At 48.3% G+C, this 18173-nt stretch overlaps 1 protein-coding gene across 8 annotated transcripts in view; it reads right to left on the minus strand.

The window, feature by feature from the left end:
• The window catches only part of INVS (inversin), a 178154-nt gene that overhangs the window by 45954 nt on the left and 114027 nt on the right, over window positions 1-18173 (minus strand). For all 8 annotated transcript variants that reach the window (XR_012644533.1, XM_074987955.1, XM_074987954.1 and 5 more), the window contains one exon: window positions 17097-17407. Coding sequence is in view for 7 of the 8 variants with exons in the window: in XM_074987955.1 (XP_074844056.1) it covers window positions 17097-17407 (311 nt within the window). In the remaining variant the exon portion in view is untranslated. The remainder of the gene's footprint in view (window positions 1-17096; window positions 17408-18173) is intronic.

An 18173-nucleotide genomic window follows, 5' to 3' on the forward strand; every position in this document is an offset into this window, starting at 1 on the left:
CCCAGCCTCTCCACTATACACAGAAACCAGACAGTGAATGGGCTAGCTAATGGCCGCCCTTCTGGCTGATCTCGGTAATTGACACGCCTTGATCACTTCCCCAGGAAGAACGGGGAATCTCTGCCCATCACCTCCAAAGGTGCTCAATTGTGCACAATTCACAGGTGCAAATTGAGCCTTGCACCTTCCCTGGGAAACCTGGGGTTCAAAATATTCCTCCCAATTGGCCACTTGAGACCAGGAAGAAGCATACGTGACAAAAGGAGTATAAAGGGGCTTGGCAGACCACCCTCCCCTTTGAGTTTTCAATCACCTACACCTGCTGGCCAGGTCTGGAATTAACTCCCGAGACTGGGGACGCCTGGTTCGTATCTACTTCTTCCCGAGGGATTGAGAGAAAGATTCTGGGTCACACTGGATCTAGGAGGCATGGGTAAGAATTACACCTGTATTACACTTCTTTCCTATAGGAATTGAGGGAAAGACTCTGGTTCCACCAGGTCTAAGAGGCAGGGGTGAAAATCACACCTGCAACTTGCCTTTCTTGTGTACACATTAATTGTATTAGTTTAAGCTAGCTAGTTTGTCTAAAACTTTGCTTAAGTTAAATTGTGTTGTTTCCCCTTTAAAAACTGCGAGTACTAACTTGTACTTTAATCATTTGTCTTAGTTAAATTGTTTCTATCTTTGTATAAATAAAAAGTAACTGTTAAAGCCTCTCTAAGTGTAATTTTCCTCTTGCTGCTGTACCCGAACTAAACACTAACCAAAGAACCCAGCCTGCCCTGACTGCTTAGCGTAGCTGCTGGTGTGGCATCACCCCCTTTGCTCCACCAGACCCTTAGCTGGCACCTGGGCATCGGCTCACAAACCTAGAAGGGTGTAGATAAGTATAGCGATCAGTAGGTTTTTGGTACAGTGTGGTACTGATCAGGCCATCCTTGATTAGTACTTTAGTGTCCAGGAAATGTATCTCTTGCATGTTGTAATTGTGGAAGTATAAGATGTGACATTGTACATAAAAGAGTTACATTGTAAAAAGAAACTAAATCACACTGATACAATGTTGTTTCTAAGCTCAAGAAGGGGAGGTTATGCTGATTTAAACAGAGCCAGGTGTGCCTGGAAAAGCAGGAACCAGAGCATTAGGTGCTAAATGGTGATTAATTAAGGTAACTAAGGAGTCATTGGCAGGGGATTGCTGAGGGTGATATGGAAATGAATCACAGAATCATAGAACACTAGGACCGGAAGGGGCCTCGAGAGGCCATCGAGTCCAGCCCCCTGCCCCGACGGCAGGACCGACCACTATCTACACCATCCCTGATAGACATCTATCTAATCTGTTCTTAAATATCTCCAGCGAGGGAGATTCCACAACCTCCCTTGGCAACTTATTCCAGTACTTGACCACCCTGACAGTTAGGAACTTTCTCCTAATGTCCAACCTAAACTTCCCTTGCTGCAGCTTAAGTCCATTGCCTCTTGTTCTCTCCTCAGAGGCCAAGACGAACAAGTTTTCTCCCTCCTCCTTATGACACCCTTTAAGATATCTGAAAACTGCTATCATGTCCCCCCTCAATCTTCTCTTTTCCAAGCTAAACAAGCCCAATTCCCTCAGCCTTTCCTCATAAGTCATGTTCTCCAGACCCTTTATCATTTTAGTTGCTCTTCTCTGGACCTTCTCTAATTTCTCCACATCTTTCTTGAATTGGGGTGCCCAGAACTGGACACAATATTCCAGCTGAGGCCAACCAGCGCAGAGTAGAGCGGAAGAATGATTTCTCGTGTCTTGTTCACAACACACCTGCTAATGCATCCCAGAATCATGTTTGCTTTTTTTGCAACAGCCTCACACTGTTGACTCATATTTAACTTGTGATCTACTAGAACCCCTAGATCCCTTTCTGCTGTACTCCTTCCTAGACAGTCTTTTCCCATTCTGTATGCGTGAAACAGATTATTCCTTCCTAAGTGCAGCACCTTACTTTTATCTTTATTAAACTTCATCCTGTTTACTTCAGACCATTTCTCCAATTTATCTAGATCATTCTGAATTATGACCCTATCCTCCAAGGTAGTTGCAACCCCTCCCAGCTTGGTATCATCTGCAAACTTAATAAGCGTACTTTCTATGCCAATATCCAAATCATTAATGAAGACATTGAACAGAACTGGTCCCAAAACAGACCCCTGCGGAACCCCACTTGTTATGCTTTTCCAGCAGGATTGAGCACCATTAACAACTACTCTCTGGGTACGATTAGCCAGCCAGTTATGCACTCCCCTTATTGCAGCCCCATTTAAGTTGGACTTGCCTAGTTTGTTGATAAGAATATTATGCAAGACCGTATCAAATGCTTTACTAAAGTCTAGGTATACCACATCCACTGCTTCTCCCTTGTCTACGAGCCTCGTTATCGTGTCAAAAAAAGCTGTCAGGTTGGTTTGACATGATTCGTTTTTTACAAAACCATGCTGGCTGTTCCCTATCACTTTACTACCTTCCAAGTGCTTGCAGATGACTTCCTTAACTACCTGCTCCATTACCTTTCCTGGCACAGAAGTTAAGCTGACTGGCCTGTAATTTCCTGGGTTGTTCTTGTTCCCCTTTTTGTAGATGGGCACTATATTTGCCCTCTTCCAGTCTTCTGGAATCTCTCCTGTCTCCCATGACTTTCCAAAAATGAGAGCTAACGGCTCAGCTACCTCTTCTATCAGCTCCTTGAGGATTCTAGGATGCATTTCATCAGGCCCTGGTAACTTGCAGACATCTAATTTTTCCAAATGGTTTTTAACTTGTTCTTTTTTTATTTAAAAAACTAACTCTACCCCTTTTCCACCAGCATTCACTATGTCAGGCATTCCTTTAGACTTCTCTGTGAAGACTGAAACAAAGAAGTCATTAAGCATCTCTGCCATTTCCAAGTTCCCCGTTACTGTTTCTCCCTCCTCACTGAGCAATGGCCCTACCCTATCCTTGGTCTTCCTCTTGTTTCTAATATATTTGTAAAAGGCCTTCTTGTTACCCTTTATGCCTGTAGCTAGTTGGAGCTCATTTTGTGCCTTAGCCTTTCTAATTTTACTCCTGCATTCCTGTGTTATTTGCCTCTGTTCATTCTTTGTAATTTGTCCTAGTTTCCATTTTTTATAGGATTCCTTTTTTAGTTTGAGATCATGCAGGATCTCCTTGTTAAGCCAAGGCGGTCTTTGCCCATATTTACTATCTTTCCTACATAGGGGAATAGCTTGTTTTTGGGCCCTTAATAATGTCTCTTTGAAAAACTGCCAACTCTCCTCAGTTGTTTTTCCCCTCAGTTTTTCCTCCCATGGGATCTTACCTACCAGCTCTCTGAGTTTACCAAAATCTCCCTTCCTGAAATCCATCATCACTATTTTGCTGTTTTCCCTCCTACCAGTCCTTACAATTGTGAATTCTATGATTTCATGATCACTTTCACCCAAGCAGCCTCCCACATCCAAATGAAGGTACGTGACTGGTCTCAGGGACTATCTGGGGTGTGTGTGTGTGTGTGTGTCTGTTTTTGTTTTTTTTTTCCTTTGTCTATTAACTTGCCTTCTTGATCTGTATAAATTAAGAAACCTGAGCCCTGGGAGGGGGCTCACTTTTCTAAATGTATTAGCAGAGCAGCTTTGCTAATAAACAGAGTGGTCTGACAAATTGTGAGTCTTGAGTCTAACTTTGACAATTTGGACGTCCCACTGAGATGGCAAGCGTCTTCGCTGAGACTGTGTGATCCCTGACTGCCTTGCAGGATGACCGTGGCAGCCGGCGCCTGGACATTTAGTCTGAGCGGTCCTCCACGAGACGGAAAGGTGCACAACTGCAGCGCAGTCTATGCCATCGAACCTGTTGGTTCCCACTCTGTTCTGGTAGGGGTCCCGGGATCTAACTTCTGGAATCTGATCCTGATCAGGTAATTATTCTTTCTGGGTTTTGACTGGTCTGAGGACTGTCCTGTCTCTGTGTCTATCCGTCCTCCCTGTGGTGTGTTTGAGTCTGGCTGCCATCTCCGTCCAGGGACTGGCCGACCAAGGGGTTCCCATCCCCGTGGTCTGAATAAATGAAATCTGCACAATTGCAGCTGCACCACACCTTGGGTATAACCCCTGGTGTGAAAGCAAGGGCAATTGAGGCAGTAGCCTGTGGGCTCCTTTCTGTGTGTTGCACTGGGTACTGCTCTGACAAGCCCGAATTTCCTTCTTGTGTGAGTGCTGTGTGAAGTCCTCCTGGATGGGTAATCAGAAGTCTAAGGTAGAACAGTTCCCTAAGGGAACTCCGGATCATTTTATGTATTTTAGGAGGGGTCTGGACTCTTGTAGGTTTATTGAGAAATGGTCTAAACTGACCCTGGAGAACCCCAAATTGCAGTGGCCACTGTTAGGTTCTTGGGACAAGGACTGAGTGAACGCCTTAAAAGGCAAACTCGCCCTCCCAAAAACTAAATTGGCAAAAGGAGAGGTAGACTGCTTCATGCAGTGGTGGGAAGAGGCAAATCATAGGTGGACTGAATCAAAAACTCACCTCTCTTAGAAATTCTAATGATAAATTAAAAGCCCAATTGAATGCAGTCTCTCCCACCAGCAGTCCGAGCGCTCCCCTTTACCCAGTCCTGTGTAATGATCCGGATCAAACCCGACCCCCACCATACTCCTGCTCGAGTAAGAAAAAAGGGAAAGAAAAGCCTTCAGTAACTACAGATGATGAGAGCAATGATGAGAATGACGAAAATACCCTCATTGGCCTCGCAGCCCTGCAAAATATTATGAAAAGACAGCCCAAAGCAGACTGCAAAAATTCTCTTGATCTCACTACCTGGAAAAGAGAATCTGATGGGAGGTTGAAAAAGGATTCTGATAAAAATGTTGTGGCACCCTTACGAGTCCTTAAGGTGGAAGGAAGTGAGCCCATATGGAATTATAAGCCCTGGACCCGTACGGAACTTTTGTCTATAGTTAGCGGTTTTCCCAAGCCACAGGAAACTCCTATCACATTTGCTGAGGAGTTTCTGTTAATCTGTGAAACCTATGAACCCTCCGAGACAGACCTCCTCCAACTGTGTAAACTGTTAGCCTCTACCAGTCAGTATGAAAAATGGTTGACTGCCACAGACTGGCCAGCTGAGGCTCGCCATTCAACCATGAAAAGTACCGGCCCAGATTTGGCATATAGAGACAGGTGTAGGGCCCTTTGGAACCGCCTGCATGAAGCCATTCCTAAAGTGTGGTCTCCTAAACCCAACTGGACAGCCATACGTTGTTGTAAACAAGGGCAAGGAGAGAGCCCAGGAGACTATCGGTCCCGGCTAACTGATATTTTCCTATAACATTCAGGAATACAACAGCCTGATGTAAATGGACAGGGGGCCTTGGCACATGCATTTGTTGATGGTCTTCTCCCTGCTACAGGCAGTATGTTAAGGCGAATAAGTGTCGGGTGGGAGACTGAGACCATGGACAAATTGCAGGCAGTAGCAGAGCATTGCTACCGCACTTTAAAGGGAAAGGAGGAACAGTCCTCCCAAAAGTTAATGGCTCTGCAAATGCAACACTACTCAGGGCAAAGCAGATAGCGACGGGGACGGGGGCGTGGTGCTGGATTTTCAGGGGTTTGTAATTACTGTAAGCAGCCTGGACACTGGAAGAAAGAGTGTCCAAGCCAACCTAGTAACCATGCAGGAAATCAGCTAAACTCTCCGCTGGCCCCGCCAGCTAATCCCTAACCCTACTTTGCACCACAACAATGACGGGATGCAGGGGAACCTCAGGAAGTTTTAGCTCCCTTATTATCTCTATCCCCTACTGGGGAATGTGTCCTGACTATTAATGATCTCTCTCGCCCTTTCCTTGTTGATACTGGAGCTTCAGTTTCTACAGTCCGCACCACTGACCTACCTGCGGTTCCCCGATCTGGAAAAACTGTGTCTGCTGTGGGCATTATGGGAATCCCTGCCTCCCTTCCCCTCTCAAAACCTTTATCGGTTCAGGTCGGCCCCCTCTCTGAGGACCATGCATTCCTTCTCTCTGATTCCACTCCTGTAAACCTTCTGGGTCGGGATTTGCTATGTAAACTTGGCTGTACTATTTACTGTTCCCCAGATGGTGTCTATCTACAAATCCCTCAGTCTTCCCTGTGTGATTCTGCAGCCTCCCTGCTGTCTGAAACTTCCCTTTCCACGCCGGTTCCTTGTTGCCCCTTAGTTCCGTCCCTTGAACGCCTAATTTCTCAGGTTCCATCCTCTCTATGGCCATCACACCCATCTGAAGTGGGCCGATTAAATACTGACCCAGTTCGAATTACTGTAGACAATTCCAAACCTCTGCCTTGCCTGTATCAGTACCCTTTAAATCCTGAAGCAGAGGCTGGTATTGCTCCAGTTATAACCGCATTGAAAGAACAAGGAATTATTGTTCCCTGTTCCAGCCCCTGTAACACCCCTATCCTCCCAGTTCAAAAGGCTGATGGTAAATCGTGGCGGTTTGTTCAGGATCTTCGAGCCATTAACCGTATTGTCATACCTACTTTTCCAGTAGTCCCTAACCCCGCCACAATATTGGCTTCTATTCCGCCAGATGCAACCCATTTTACTGTTGTGGATTTGTGTTCTGCTTTCTTCTCTGTCCCGGTTCACACTGAGTCCCAGTATCTTTTTGCCTTTTCTTATAAGGGTCAGCAATACACATGAACTACGCTTCCCCAGGGGCATACAGAGAGCCCATCTTACTTCTCTCAAGCCCTAACCAGGGATCTTGCTGACCTGGTTTTCCCATCGGGATCTACACTGATCCAATATGTAGATGACTTACTCCTCTGTTCCCCTTCATTGTCTGCCTCAGAAACTGATTCATTGATACTCCTTACTGCCTTAGCAAACAAGGGTCATAAGGCTTCCCGCTCTAAATTGCAGCTCTGTCAAACCTCTGTCACATACCTTGGCTTTCTTCTCTCCCAGGGCTCCCGTACACTTTCTCCAACCCGTGTTCAAGCCATCCTTAGTTTTCCCCAACCTCGCTCTCCACGCCAGGTCAGAAAATTCTTAGGCATGACAGGTTTTTGCAGGCAATGGATTCCCCAGTATGCTTCTCTTGCTAAACCGCTCCAGGAACTCACTCAATCCTCTGTGCCTGATCCCATGCCGTGGCCCCCAGAAGCAGATGCTGCTTTTGTTTCTCTTAAACAGAGTTTAGCTTCTGCCCCTGCCTTAGGATTACCTGACTATGACAAGCCTTTCACCCTTTTCTGTCACGAACAGTCTGCTTGTGCACTTGGGGTTCTTACCCAAGAGCACGGTGACAGAAATCGCCCAGTAGCTTATTTCTCTGCGACCTTGGATCCTGTTGCCCAGGATTTACCCCCCTGCCTACGCGCTGTAGCTGCTGCAGCGCGCCTGGTCGAGATGTCTGAGTCCCTTGTCCTCCGTTCTCCTCTCACTCTCATGGTTCCCCATTCTGTAGAAACTCTCCTTCTGCAACGCAACACTGCTCACCTCTCCTCTGCTCGCCTCACTAGGTACGAACTTTTACTGCTTTCAGCCTCACGTATCACTATAAAGCGCTGTTCTCCGTTAAACCCTGCTACCCTCCTCCCTTTGCCTAATGATGGTGAACCCCACGACTGCCTTGCAACTGTCTCTGCTGTCACTGTCCCGCGCCCCGACCTTTCAGATGTACCTCTCCTTAACTCCGACCTTGTGTTGTTCACTGATGGTTCCTGTTTTAGGAATGACCAAGGTCGCCTCCTTGCAGGATATGCTGTGGTATCCCTCTCTGAAACTACAGAAGCTGCGCCTTTACCTTCTGTAACCTCAGCCCAGGGAGCTGAACTGGTTGCCCTAACCCGTGCCTGCTTCCTGGCTGAGGGGCACTCTGCCACCATTTACACTGACTCTCGATATGCTTTTGGGGTTGTACATGACTTTGGCACCCTCTGGCAGGCTCGAGGTTTCCTTACCTCTGCTGGTACCCCTATCAAGAATGGCCCCTACATTGCCGCTCTCCCGTATGCAGTTTTACTCCCATCTGCTTTAGCTATTGTTAAGTGTACTGGCCACTCAGCTGCAGGCACTGAGATGGCTAAAGGAAATGCACTTGCTGATGTTGCTGCAAAACATGCTGCCACTATGGAACCTTTGCTAGACGCGTTTCTTGGTTCCCTCTCTGTCTCCATATCACCACCATCCCTTTCTGATCTCGCCCAGCTCCAGGATTCTGCCCCAGAAGCAGAGAAAGACTCCTGGAGTGCCCAGGGCTGCTCTCTACATCCCGATTCCCTTTGGCGCTCACCTACTGGTGCCCTCGTAGCCCCTCTTTCACTCTACCCATCTCTGGCCGCCCTGCTACATGGTGTTTCTCATGTCAGAAAGGAGGGGATGGTCTCTGCTATGACTAAGGCAGGATGGTGGGCTCCCCATTTCAGCTCTTTTGCAACCCGCCACCGCGCTGCCTGTGCTACTTGCCAAAGCTACAATGTAGGCAAGTCTGTAAGAGTAACACAAGGGTTTCAAGGTCTGCCTCAAGCACTTTTCTTACACTGGCAACTTGACTTTGTTCAAATGCCTAAGTGTCAGAAACATGAATTCATTTTAGTTATGGTATGTCTGTTTTCGGGTTGGGTTGAAGCTTTTCCCTGCCGCAAAGCTGATTCATTGTCTGTTGCCAAATGCTTGTTAAACCATATTATCCCTACACCAAGGGAATTCCTGCTACTCTGTCTAGTGACCGGGGAACACATTTTACTGGAAAAATTGTTCAGCATCTGGACCGGGTATTACATGTCACTCACCTATTGCACTGTCCCTACCATCCATAGAGTGCAGGTGCAGTTGAAAGGCGAAACAGTGTGCTAAAATATAAGCTTGCAAAAATTTGTGACTCTATAGGGTTAAACTGGCCAGCAGCTTTACCACTGGCCCTTATGGAAATTCAATCATCCCCATCTCAAAGGCACAAATTAAGTCCATTTGAAATCATTATGGGACACCCTATGCGAACAATGGCTACCATTACCCCAGAGCCTTAACTTCCTTCTTCTTTGCTCCATGATAAGAGATTTCCAGATGTCTGCAGAGCAGACAGAAGGTGGGATTAATTTTACACGTGGAAGACCAGCAAGAGTTTTTGGGGGCTGAGATGTTTACAATAGCCTCAGTTACACCTGTACAATTCTTTTATTATGTAGAAGTGAATAAGACTCCATGCACACACTAGGCTTACTAACCAAGAGGTTACTAAACAGTTTTTCTCACTAGTGGCCCAATTATTAATTGTGTTTGGATAATATTTTGTCATTTGGTTTTTGGATGGCTAAGCATGCAATGGAAATTCAGGTCAAACAATTCTAATGTGTGTGTCCTTTTAGCTTTCCTCCCATGTAAATCTTTTCTTAGTATGATCATAGAATCATAGAACACTAGGACCGGAAGGGGCCTCAAGAGGCCATCGAGTCCAGTCCCCTGCCCCGACGGCAGGACCGACCACTATCTACACCATCCCTGATAGACATCTGTCTAATCTGTTCTTAAATATCTCCAGCAAGGGAGATTCCACAACCTCCCTTGGCAACTTATTCCAGTACTTGACCACCCTGACAGTTAGGAACTTTTTCCTAATGTCCAACCTAAACTTCCCTTGCTGCAGCTTAAGTCCATTGCCTCTTGTTCTCTCCTCAGAGGCCAAGAAGAACAAGTTTTCTCCCTCCTCCTTATGACACCCTTTAAGACATCTGAAAACCGCTATCATGTCCCCCCTCAATCTTCTCTTTTCCAAGCTAAACAAGCCCAATTCTTTCAGCCTTTCTTCATAAAGAAAGGTTACTCACCGTAGTAACGGTGGTTCTTCGAGATGTATCCCCGTGGGTGCTCCACATTAGGTGTCGGGCTCGCCCGGCGCCGCAGATCGGATCTTCCAAGCAGTTTCTGCCGGACTGCGCATGTGCCGGTGTGCGCCGCTCCCTTGCGCGCTCCTGGCCACATGCGCGATCCGGTCCCCGCCAGTTCCTTGACCAACCGCCTCGGATGCTCCTGCAAAACACTAAACAGAGATCCGAAGCGGGGCGGATGGGCGGGTAGTGGAGCACCCACAGGGACACATCTCGAAGAACCACCGTTACTACGGTGAGTAACCTTTCTTTCTTCTTCGAGTGTCCCCGTGGGTGCTCCACATTAGGTGACTACCCAGCAGTAACCCAAGATAGGAGGTGGGTAATCGGATTATGTGCAGCTTGTCCCCTAGAGGACCGCTGTCGAGAGACGGGTATCCTCTTGGAATACCCTGTGAAGGGCATAATGTTTGGCAAAGGTGTCATAGGATGACCAGGTCGCCGCTCTGCAAATGTCTTTTAGCGCAACGCCCTTGAAAAAAGCTATTGATGCCGCCAGCGCCCTAGTGGAATGAGCCCTGGGCATGGCCAGTAAAGGAGTCTTTTTGAGTTCGTAGCACATTTTTATGCAGGATACGATGTGCTTCGAGATTCTCTGCGAAGAGAGACCTTCTCCTTTCGATTTGGGAGCGAGAGAGACTAGGAGTCTGTTTTCTGGAAGGACTTGGTCCTGTCTATATAGAAGGCTAGTGCCCTCCTCACGTCCAGGAGGTGTAGGCGCGCCTCTTTGTTAGAGTTATAAGGCTTTGGATAAAACGAGGGTAAAACAATAGGGTCATTAATGTGAAACTCAGAAGAAACTTTAGGAACAAAGGCTGGATGCAGCCGTATGGTTACCTCCTCCTTGGAAAAAACAGTGCAGGGTGGCATTGCCATAACTGCCGCAAGCTCGCTCACCCTGAGAGCTGACGTGATTGCGAGAAGAAAGGTCGTCTTTATCGTAAGGAGGCGGAGGGAAACCGTGGCCAAAGGCTTGAACGGTGGTCCCGTTAGCACATTAAGCACCAGGTCCAAGTTCCATGAAGGTGGAAGTGGTTTCCGAGGGGGGTATAGGTTTAACAACCCTTTGAGGAACCTGGTAACCATGGGATGGGCGAACACCATGTGCCCTTCCTCTTCGTGTCTGAACGCCGAAATGGCGGCAAGGTGGACCTTTAACGAGGATAGTGAGAGTCCTCCTCTCTTGAGGTCCAGTAAATACTCTAATATTACAGGTATAGGCACCGAAAGGGGGGTTAGCTGTTTGGTAGAACACCGTGCCGTGAAGCGAGTCCATTTCTGCTTGTAGGTCTTCCTGGTGGAAGTCCTCCTGCTACTTTCTAGGACTTGTTGCACTTCCCCCGTACATGTGCTCTCTAGGGAGCTGAGCCATGGATTAACCACGCTTGTAGTCGCAGGCCTTGGGGGTGCGGATGCACTATGGATCCCTGGGCTTGCGTGAGCAGATCCGGTGCCACCGGAAGGGGCATCGGTGGACGGTCCGACATGCACAGGAGTAGGGGGAACCATTGCTGTCGATCCCACGTTGGGACTATCAGGATCATTCGGGCTCCTTCCCTCCTGGCTTTCTGCAAGACTTTGTGGATCAGCACTGTGGGAGGAAAAGCGTAAAGCAGGGGGCCCCTCCACGAGATCGCGAATGCGTCCCCCAGGGACCCCCGTCCCAGTCCTGCCCTGGAGCAGAATCGTGGGCACTTCTTGTTGTGTTGAGTGGCAAACAGGTCTACCTGGGGAAAACCCCATGCATTAAAAATCGGTCGTAGCAGATCGGGACGGATCTGCCACTCGTGCGTGAGTGCAAAACGCCTGCTCAGCTGGTCTGCCTTCACATTGTGAACGCCTGGTAAGTACGGGGCTTTTAAAATCATATTGTTGGCGATGCACCAGTTCCATAACCGGACTGCTTCCGCACATAAGGCACGGGACCGAGCTCCTCCTTGCTGATTTATATAAAACATGGTGGAGGTATTGTCTGTACTGATCCCGACGACTTTGCCTTGTATATGGTCTCGAAAGTGTCTGCAGGCGTTGAACACTGCTCTGAACTCCAGTATATTTATGTGCAGTGACTGCTCCGTGGAGGACCACAGCCCCTGAATCACCTCTTCGCCCATGTGTGCTCCCCACCCTATGAGGGAGGCATCTGTAGTAAGAAAAACCGATATTTGTGGTTGGTGGAAGGGTACCCCTGCTAGCAAGTTCTTGGGGTTTACCCACCATCGCAGGGATTTGCGCACCTCTGCTGTGGGCGACACCACCCTGTGAACGGTGCGTGTTGCCGGTTTGTATACGCTCGCCAGCCAGTGCTGCATGCTGCGCATGTGTAACCTGGCGTTCTGTACTACGAACGTTGCCGCTACCATGTGGCCCAGCAGCTGTAAGCACATCAGGACCGGCACCGTAGGGCTGAAGGTGATGACCTGCACGAGGGAGCCGATGGCCCGAAAGCGAGTCTCTGGTAGATACACTCTCGCCGTAATAGAATTTTTGTGTGCCCCTATGAACTCTATGTCCCGTGTGGGGTCTATCTTTGATTTTGCCAGACTGATAACCAGGCTGAGCGAAGAGAACGTGCCTGCTGTGACGCGTATCATGCGTAGTACCTCCTCCTTCGAGGCCCCTTTGAGTAGGCAGTCGTCCAGATACGGGAATATAAATACCCCCTGTCTGTGCAGGTAGGCTGACACCACTGCCAAGGTCTTGGTGAAGACTCTGGGGGCCGAGGAGAGGCCAAACGGTAGGACCTTGTATTGAAAATGTTCTTTGCCTACCATGAACCGGAGGAATCATCGGTGAGCCAGATGGATAGTTATGTGAAAACACGCATCTTGTAAGTCGAGGGCTGCGAACCAATCTCCATCGTCCAGTGCCGTAAGGATGGAGGCGATTGTGATCATCCGAAAGCGTTGCTTGCGCAGGTAGCGGTTGAGGCCTCGAAGATCTAAGATGGGCCTCCAGCCTCCTGTCTTTTTCTCCATGAGGAAGTACCTCGAGTAGAACCCTTTCCCTTGCAGTTGCTCCGGCACTCTTTCCACTGCCCCTATGAGCATGAGATGGTCTACCTTCTGCTTGAGCCTCGCTACGTGGGAGGCCTCCTGGAGGTGGGGCCTGGGTGGAGGTCGTGGCGGCGGGAGCGACTGGAAGGGGATGGCGTACCCCGTGGCTATGATCTCCAGCACCCATTTGTCTGTAGTGATCCTTTGCCACTAGTTGTAGAATGGTCGGAGGCGATGGTGGAATAACCGCTTCGGATGACCTTGTGCGATGGTAATGATGGCGCAGCCCTGGATGTGTGTGTCAAACTTGTGGCCTTTGGCCCTGCCCTGAGGATGCACGGCTCTGTTGTGAACGTCGCCTGGGAGTTCTGTACTGCTGGTGCTGTTGACGTCTCCCTTGCTCGTAACCTCTGTGGTACTGGGGACGCTGTTGCTGGTACTGGTACCATCTTTGTTGAGGGTAGTACTTTTTCTTTCTGTATGGAGGGGTGTAAATCCCCAGGGTCCTAAGTGTGGCTCTTGAATCTTTACTGGAATGAAGGACCGAGTCAGTTGATTCAGCAAACAGCTTCTGCGAGTCGAAGGGAAGATTGACAATCTTTGCCTGCAGATCCCTCGGTATACCCGAAGTCTGGAGCCAGGACTCCCTTCGCATCACCACTGCCGTAGCTGTGGAGCGTGCTGCTGTGTCCGCAACATCCAGGGCGATCTGAACTCCCGTCCTCGACGCCGCGTAGCCTTCTTGCACGATGGCCTTGAGCACCGGCTTCTTGTCCTCTGGAAGCGAGTCCATGAGGGAGGTTAACCTAGTGTAGTTGTCGAAATTATGGTTCACTAAATGCGCTGCGTAATTTGCCATTCGCAACAGTAGAGTGGAGGAGGAGTAGACCTTTCTGCCGAACAGCTCTAGCTTCTTGGCATCTTTGTCTGTTCCCCCTGTCTTGAATTGAGATGTCTTTGATCTTTGTTGCGACGACTCCACCACCAAGGAATTTGGTTGTGGGTGGCTGAACAGGAACTCCATGCCCTTCGCCGGCACGAAGTATTTCTTATCCGCTCTCTTTTGGACAGGCGGAATAGTCGCAGGGGTCTGCCATATCATAGTGGCGGACTCCAAGATTGCTTCATCAAGCGGTATTGCTATTTTGGAGGAGGCCGGAGGTCTCAGATTTTTGAGGAGCTTATGGTGTTTCTCTTGCACCTCTGCTGTCTGGATGCCTTGCATGAAGGCCACCCTCTTAAACAGCTCTTGAAACTGTTTGAGATCGTCCGGAGGATGGACGTCCCCCGGGGCCGTAGCCTCGTCCGGGGAGGAGAGCGAGAAACCACTAGGGTACGCCTCTCTGGACCCTTCCGGTTCCTGTTGGTGATGGTACATCTGCTTGCTGGAAGCTTGCAAGGGAAAATCTCAGGGTTCCATGACCAGTTCCCCCTGAGATACTTGAGTCTCTGTCCCCGTTCGCAATTGCCCTCGGGGATACGGGACCGTCTGTGGGGATCTTTCCCTGGTAGATTGCCGGTGATGTCTATGCCCCGCGTGATAGGGGCGACCATGGCAGCATGGGCACTGTTCTTGGGAAGGTGACCTAGACCACTCCCTTGGTGCATACCCTCTGCATCTGGGGGAGCGAGACCATCGAGAGACCTGGGACACTGGAGAGAGCGATTTGTGATAGTACTCCAGCGGCTCAAACCCCAGGAAGGGTGAAGGTGGTCCCAGCCAGGGCGAGGCTGGTTGTAAAAATGGAGATGGGGGCTCCGGGTAGGCTAGGGGGGACCCCTGCCTTCTGGTTGGAGTCTGCAACATAAGCGGAGGGCTGAGAGAAAGCAACTCTGCAGCCCTGTCTGGACAGGGGCTGCAGTGCCTTGTTTCGTGTGCAGCCTTCCCCCTCTCTTGAGGGGGTAGCTCCGCCCCGAGGTGTAGGGGATCTTGGCCCCGTCCGCGCCGAGCTCAGCATGCTCATGGGCGGTGCCGCGCGGTCGGTGTCCTCCGGTGCCTGCAGGCTGCGTGCCTGCGTGCTCTGCACTGCCGGTTCCCCGGGGGTCGGTGCTGCTGCTTGCGGTGCCGCCGGTACCGGCGCTTGTTTAGCCGCCGCCCTGCCTGCGGTGCGGGGCAGCTGTTTGATTATCGGAGGCTGAGCCGCCTCCACGTGGCTCTCCGTGCCGCCGCCAATCAGCTGTTGCTGCGGCTGGGGGCTGTGCGCTCCTCCCGTCCCGCTCGCTGTTGCTGCCGGCAGGGATCGGGCTGGGGAGACTTTCCTCCGTTTTTGCGCTGATGGGGTGAGGGAGGCGGCTTTCCTTTTATGGGCCCTGGAGGGTCCATCCTGCTGCAGCCGCTCCGGCACGTCTGGCTGGAGGGCCTTGTCGAAGAGCAGCATTTTAAGCCGCATCTCCCTGTCCTTCCTTGCTCTGGCTGTTAATTTTGCACAGAAGGAGCATTTCTGCGTGACATGGGACTCCCCCAGGCACCTTATGCAGTGACTGTGCCCATCGGACGCTGGCATTGCCTCTCGGCAGGACTCACATTTCTTGAATCCTGAAGAGGACATTGTTGGTGAGTCTTTCAGTTGTTAATGGGGTACTTAGCACCTTCTCTGTGCTGTTTTCCCCCTCTCCGATAGCCTGCCGCGGCAGGAGGGCTAATGGCCCTAGGCTCCTGGCCTCCGGTGCTCCGCTTGTTACTAGGACTGGACTGAATGCCGTCCCGCTTGTTGTTTCTTTTTCTTTTTTTTCTTTTTTTTTTTTTGAAAATAACAACTGGCTAACTTAACTGTAGCCTAAGAACTTGAAAACTTTAAAGAAAAACAGTTAAAACCATTGAATACGCTAACTTGGCCATAGCCTAGCTGGATTCCATCTGCAGCCGACGGCGGTTAAGAGGAACTGGCGGGGACCGGATCATGCACATGGCCAGGAGCGCGCAAGGGAGCGGCGCGCACCGGCGCATGCGCGGTCCGGCAGAAACTGCTTGGAAGATCCGATCTGCGGTGCCGGGCGAGCCCGACACCTAATGTGGAGCATCCACGGGGACACTCGAAGAAGAAGTCATGTTCTCCAGACCTTTTATCATTCTAGTTGCTCTTCTCTGGACCTTCTCTAATTTTTCCACATCTTTCTTGAACTGGGGTGCCCAGAACTGGACACAATATTCCAGCTGAGGCCAACCAGCGCAGAGTAGAGCAGAAGAATGATTTCTCGTGTCTTGTTCACAACACAGCTGCTAATGCATCCCAGAATCATGTTTGCTTTTTTTGCAACAGCATCACACTGTTGACTCATATTTAACTTGTGATCTACTAGATGATGGAAGATTGTAACTCCTTCGAGAGAAATAAATATTACAGTTTCCGTAGAAAGACAAATAAAATGGTATTGGGGGATAGGAGAAAGGTATGTAGGGAAGGCAGAGACAATAAGGAATGTGGTGTCCTCCAGAACCTTTTGCACAATGGGGAATGAAAGGGGAGTCACAGTGTTTGTTTTCAGGGAAATAAACTTGACTTCTACCTATTGCCCGTAATAAGCAAACCACCACAAAATGCAACGAGAAAAAGGCCCATATATGGTACTCTAGGATTGCCCTGTCACTGGAGGCAGCCTCCATAGTCCTTTTACATGCTGGGGATCTTCACCTTGCAAAGTCTGTCTATATATAAAAATAGCAGTTGCAATTTCTTACTGAAGTTCACCAGAACACTCACGAGTGTTCCAAGTGAGCTTCTTTCTCAAAGTAAAAGCAATATCGCACTTCGTACTAATTGCTTACGAGGGCAACACAGCTATTTAAACAAAACAATTTGTTGAGTACCACTTAACATGTATAACAGGAAATAATTGGCAAAAGGAACAGACAATAAAGGCAGGTGTTTAAGTGATAACTTTTATCTTTCAGGTCCCTTTATCTGAAACAGAAACCCTGATAAACTAAGAATCTCCATTATAAATCACCTGTCTAGAAACATTTTAAATAGTACGTCTTACATGCATAACAAATATTTCTAATTATGACCATGTAAACTGTAACTTAAATACTAAAATATGATTCATATTATATCCTGTCTGTCTGCCTTAAATTATGAAAGAACCAAGAGGGAGCAAAATTTGCTTCCTCCTGTGAGGGAAATGATTAGACAAAGCCCATCTATAGAGTATCACTGGACACCCACTACATTGTTAGTCTGTCCAATTTACTTATTACAAACCTTTTTTGTTTTTATCATCTTCCCCTGGTAGTCCTGCAGATAAACATTTTTCCTTTGGTGTCGTTTTGTTTTCAGAAGTTGTTGGTGATTCTCTGTTGTTTTTCCCAGTCTGGTTTTGAGAAATGTTACTGTGGAAAAGCCTGTTACAATGCATGTCAACTTGTTCACTAGATAGCTGTGGAGTGCTAGGAGTTCTGTTACGCTTCTCTCTATTGGCAGGATGTGGCTGTACTTGCACCCTATTGAGGGCCAGGTTCTGCATTTCTTTCTGAAGCTCTGCTTCTTTCCTCTTATTTTCTTCTTCACGTTTCCTGTAATTAGTCATAGGGAACATAAGAATATAAGAAAACTGGGTGAACAACAAACTGTGAGATGAAATTCAATGTTGACAAATGCAAAGTAATACACTTTGGAAAACAATCCCAACTATACATATAAAATGATGGGGTCTAACCTATCTGTTACCACTAAAGAAAGATACCATTATGAATTACTCATGGAGGATAGGTTCTTCAATAACTATTAGCCATGATGGGCAACGACGGTGTCCCTAGTCTCTGTTTGCCTGAAGTTGGGAACGCGTAACAGGGAATGGATCATTTAATGATTACCTGTTCTGTTCATTCCCTCTGGGACACCTGGCATTAGCTACTGTGAGAAGACAGGATAATGGGCTAGATGGACTTTTGATATGGCTATTCTTACATTAATGTCAATCTCATAAATTATTAACAAAGACTAAATATTATAGCATATTTCTATCCTCAGTGGAAACTTAAATCACAATACAAGCTTGATATTCTAGGCTTTTTGTGCTTTTATTTTCAGTGCCACCAATTAAGGGAATAGATGCATATGGTACTGAAATCTTTCTTCTTGACAAAATGTAACAACTGAATTTGGGCAGTAGGTGAATTAAGGTAAAATGATACATGTCAAGCTTATGTCCATCTCACAGAGGTTTGAACCATTTAAATGCTTTAGTTTAAGTACTGGACAATTTTTATGAAGTCAAGCTCTCCACCCCAACAGAAACCATAGTCACAATTAAACCTCTCTATTTTGTTTTAGTTTTAT

This window comes from Carettochelys insculpta, chromosome 2, assembly GCF_033958435.1.
Source record: "Carettochelys insculpta isolate YL-2023 chromosome 2, ASM3395843v1, whole genome shotgun sequence".
Lineage (NCBI taxonomy): Eukaryota > Metazoa > Chordata > Testudines > Carettochelyidae > Carettochelys > Carettochelys insculpta.